Source organism: Cyprinodon variegatus, unplaced genomic scaffold, assembly GCF_000732505.1.
Source record: "Cyprinodon variegatus isolate N-32 unplaced genomic scaffold, C_variegatus-1.0 Scaffold480, whole genome shotgun sequence".
NCBI lineage: Eukaryota > Metazoa > Chordata > Actinopteri > Cyprinodontiformes > Cyprinodontidae > Cyprinodon > Cyprinodon variegatus.
Genome location: NW_015150933.1, coordinates 120,628 through 124,518, shown reverse-complemented (window position 1 = coordinate 124,518; position 3,891 = coordinate 120,628). Strand labels below are relative to the sequence as shown.

Genomic DNA, 3,891 nt, shown 5'->3' with positions numbered 1-3,891 from the left:
AAGAGGCCAGATGGAGGCCCTGATTCTGTATAGCTGTCAGCCAAGCTGGCCCAGCAAGACATCCACTTAGGAGCCCCCTGTACCACAGCATCTGCCTCCTGAACCTAAGGAAAAACAAACAATTGTTCAAAAACTTTAAAACTTAAAGAAGTCACAGCTAAAAGAGCAGACACCTGTTAGTAAAGCATCACAGAATCTACAATTCTTAAAATTTGGTTAAATGAAAAAAACTAAAACAACCAGAAAGCACCCAGAGCCTCGAAGCAAGAAAAATAATCAAAGTATTCAAGAGTCACGCACTTTAAAGAGTAGAGATCAAGAGGCCAAATTAAGATGTTTTTGTATACTGATTATCCACCTTAGAGATGCACCGAGAAATTGGATGACCGGAATCAGACAACTGAAGATTTCTCCTATAACATCTACCGTGTAGAAAAAACATGCGCTAAAACTTATGTATGGCACTTTTAACTTTCCTTGTGACCCATCAGGGAAGACTGCTTGGTTTTATGCTCGCACACAGTTTCATAAATACACTTTTTTTTTTGCCGTACTCCATTTTCACCTTTTAGTATGGATCCTACACAGTCATTGATAAATGAGACCCCTGATCGTTCATAGTTCAGGAAAAACACCCCATCTATCTGCTTAGAGGTTACGCCAAGATCACTCTTCATGCATATATCCTGATACTCTAACAAAGGAGATATATTGCGAATTTTATCATTATAATAATATAACTATGGAAAACTTAAAGAGCTCTTGTGTCGCTGCTTGGAGGCGGTACAGAGCAGCTGAATAATGGGCTATTGGGCGACGCGCTGCCAACTGGAGGTTTAAATGTTATATGGAAATAAGACCTGAAATGGATGTTAATATTTTTTAGATTTTAGATCTATTAGGCCATGTTTTGAATTATTCTAAAGCTGTCTTATGAATTATCACAATATTTGACAGAAATGATTTCTTCTTAAAACCCTGCTAGATTTACTATGAAAAATATTTAAAGGTCCCATATTAAGCAAAAATCACACTATAAACATTTTAAAACAGTCATGCGTTTCCTGAAGCCTGTGTACTAGATTCACAAATAATAATAAAAAGTAAAAAAAAAAAACCAAAAAAAAAAAAACACCTTTCATGATTATTATTGCCTTTATCATTTGCCTTTATGCTCAAAATGCTCTGTTTGAAAAACATATCATAAGGTCTGTAGCAGAACATCGGTCAGCTCTGGCCTTTATCTTGTGTTTTTATCTGTGCTACTAGGCTACCTTTATGAACCCTGACTGGTTGTTATGGCTGTATTTGTAAGCGGGTTGTTGGGGCGCAGCCTCCAGGAGGATGGGGGCCTGGAAAGCTCAAACAGCTCACCAGGAGGAGGGCCGAATAAGGAGATTTTTGTTAAAGAGTTTGCCTAATCTGAGAGGAATTTTCCTGCATAAACAGCAGAACCATGCTTTGGGGGCTCAATGTTAGTATTTTTTACATTTTCAAATGCAGAATAATATGGGACCCTTAACACAAAGGACTATCTGCAAAAGCTTTTTACAGATACAAGGTTTTCATTTTTCAATAAGATACCATATCAACACAAATCCTATTTGTTTTTATAAGTAAACCTGTAGTTGATGCCTGGTTTATTAGTAACTTTAAACGGAAGTGGGGTGTTGCTATCAACAAATTTCTGACATCAATATTTATCGTACACAGATTAAATTCATGACTGAAATTCATACTTTTTTCAGTAAGGTTATTCAAAGATTTTTTTAAATGGTACCTATTTTAGTGTTAAGAGAGTTCAATACTTCTAATCATTTTTGCTTCTCGTAGCTTTAAACAGAAACCAGCATTTTAAAGCTTTACAAATACTGTTATCTGAAATCGGCCAAACATTTCTAAGCGATGCATCTCTGATTGAAATATTGATTAGATGTAATCAGATTGAGTGATTTGAATTTTCCAACCCCAGCCAGAGCAGAAGGGGGTTACCTTTGCCACACTATGTCCCTGCTCTGGAGCTGGAATACCTTCCCCACAGCTACTCTGCCTACTGTCCTCCCTGTCCTGATCAATAACAGGCCTAAATGCTGAGGAGGCCTCTGCTTCAGTCTGCTTCATTTGCTCTGGGCTCTCAACACCAAACACCTGTCAAGAACAAAGCATTGCAACTGTGAAGAAGGTGAAACTGCAAACATTTCAGGCTCACACGTGGCAGAATATGAGAAGATGCTGGTAAACAACAAAGAGGATACTTCAGTTCAAGCAACATCAAAGAATTGTTAAATAAGGGGGAGACACTTGCCTGGTCAATCTTGCCCCTTGCCTCTTCCAGCTCCTTGTCATGAACATCTGCTTCAATGGTGTAAGTTCCTGCATCACTGACGCTGTCGTCCTCCTCATTTCTGGGGCTCCTGACCTCTGCTGTGTCAGCAGGTGTTAAAGGGGTTTTTATGGGGACAGGTGGGTGGACAGGGGAGGAAGTCTGAGGGTGGAGATCTCCATCAGATGGAGGAGAGCTGGACGGGTCCTGCTCTGTCTGTGAAACTATCGTCAATGCTCTTTTAGTTGTTTTAGGCGAACTGGAAGCGATTTTCTCTGGGCTGGAGGAAAACGTTTCTTTCCGTTTGAGTAATTCAGCGTTAAATTCCTTGGAGAGCTTGGACCTCCGACCGACGCTGCTAAAAGGTTTTACAGACACTGATGAAGAAGAGCGAGAAGAAAAGCTTGTGCTGATCCTGTCTTCCGTTTTTTCCCTTCGTAGAGAGCCAGCTCTCTGAAACCCTGAAGAATCGGGTCCTTTCAGTGGAATAGTGTAACGCTGGGTGGGGGGAGCGGGGGACGATGAAGATGAGATGTGTCTCTGTGTATTAGGGCTTGAGCTCTTTTTCTCTTGCTGGACTCGGAGGTTTGAGGGCTCAGGTGGGGACGTGATCTGTGTGCCGGACTGAGAGCGCCTATTTTTTGCGTTGGCGTCAAAGAACTCGATGACAAAGGCCTGGTTTGGTTCTGCCTTGCTTAGACTGGAAAGAGACTGAGACTCTGGTGGAGAGGAAGACAAAGGTTCCTCTGAGCCTGGAGAAGTAATGGAGGTCTTTGGAGAACCATGCAACACATCTTGAAGTCCGGTTGGGGGGGATTCATTAGTACTCAGGATGGGAGGCCCTAACTCCATGTGAGAGCCGTTCTCGTAGTAGTTTGCTGGAGAAAAAAAGAAAGTTTAAGCAATACAATTCCCATTTCATTCAAACTTAAGTGATTGTATAAAAGGTCTTACCATTTTTTATTTTCAGATCTGATGAATGACTGCTGATGTTGTATAAATTTTCCCCCTGCGACTTTCTCCTCATCATGCTTGCGTTGCTTTGGACCAACCAATCAGCCACTTTGCTTTCTGCTGATACGACCTCTGTGGGAGTGGAGGGGGCCTCCGGGGACGTTTGCTTACGCTGCTGCCGAAGGGCGAACTTGGTCACATGGTCTTTAATCTTCAATTTCCCTGGAGTACATTCATCAAATTCGATGGTGAAGGAGGCGTGGCTTTGGACCACAGGAGGCGTGGGTGTGGAGGGGACAAACTGAGTAGGATCTGAGGTATCCTTTGTTGGTACTTCGTGAATCTGTGATGTTGGACTTTTTGCAGCTTTCTGCTGGAACTCCTTGGTCGGAGCTTCAAAGTTGCTTGGCTCTCGGCGGTAGGAGAAGGTGGACTTGGCCTGAATGTCTGAGTGAGCGCGGGTAACCCCGTATCTGGATGCATCTTTGGCAGGTTCTGCAACAGAAAAATCACATAGGAGCCATTATTATCAACCCCTAACTTTATGTTAATTCTCCTTTTCCTTCATATTATCTTCATCTGGTCTGTTCCAGTTTGGCTGTGACACCATCCTG

General features: G+C 42.1%; 1 protein-coding gene across 1 annotated transcript in view; it reads right to left on the bottom strand.

Moving 5' to 3' along the window:
- cep170b (centrosomal protein 170B) overlaps window positions 1–3,891 on the bottom strand; it is a 28,807-nt gene that overhangs the window by 9,507 nt on the left and 15,409 nt on the right. The window contains exons 8-11 of the mRNA XM_015389909.1: window positions 3,278–3,772; window positions 2,306–3,201; window positions 1,993–2,148; window positions 8–104 (exon numbers count right to left, since the gene is read on the bottom strand). Coding sequence (XP_015245395.1) covers window positions 8–104; window positions 1,993–2,148; window positions 2,306–3,201; window positions 3,278–3,772 — 1,644 coding nt within the window. The remainder of the gene's footprint in view (window positions 1–7; window positions 105–1,992; window positions 2,149–2,305; window positions 3,202–3,277; window positions 3,773–3,891) is intronic.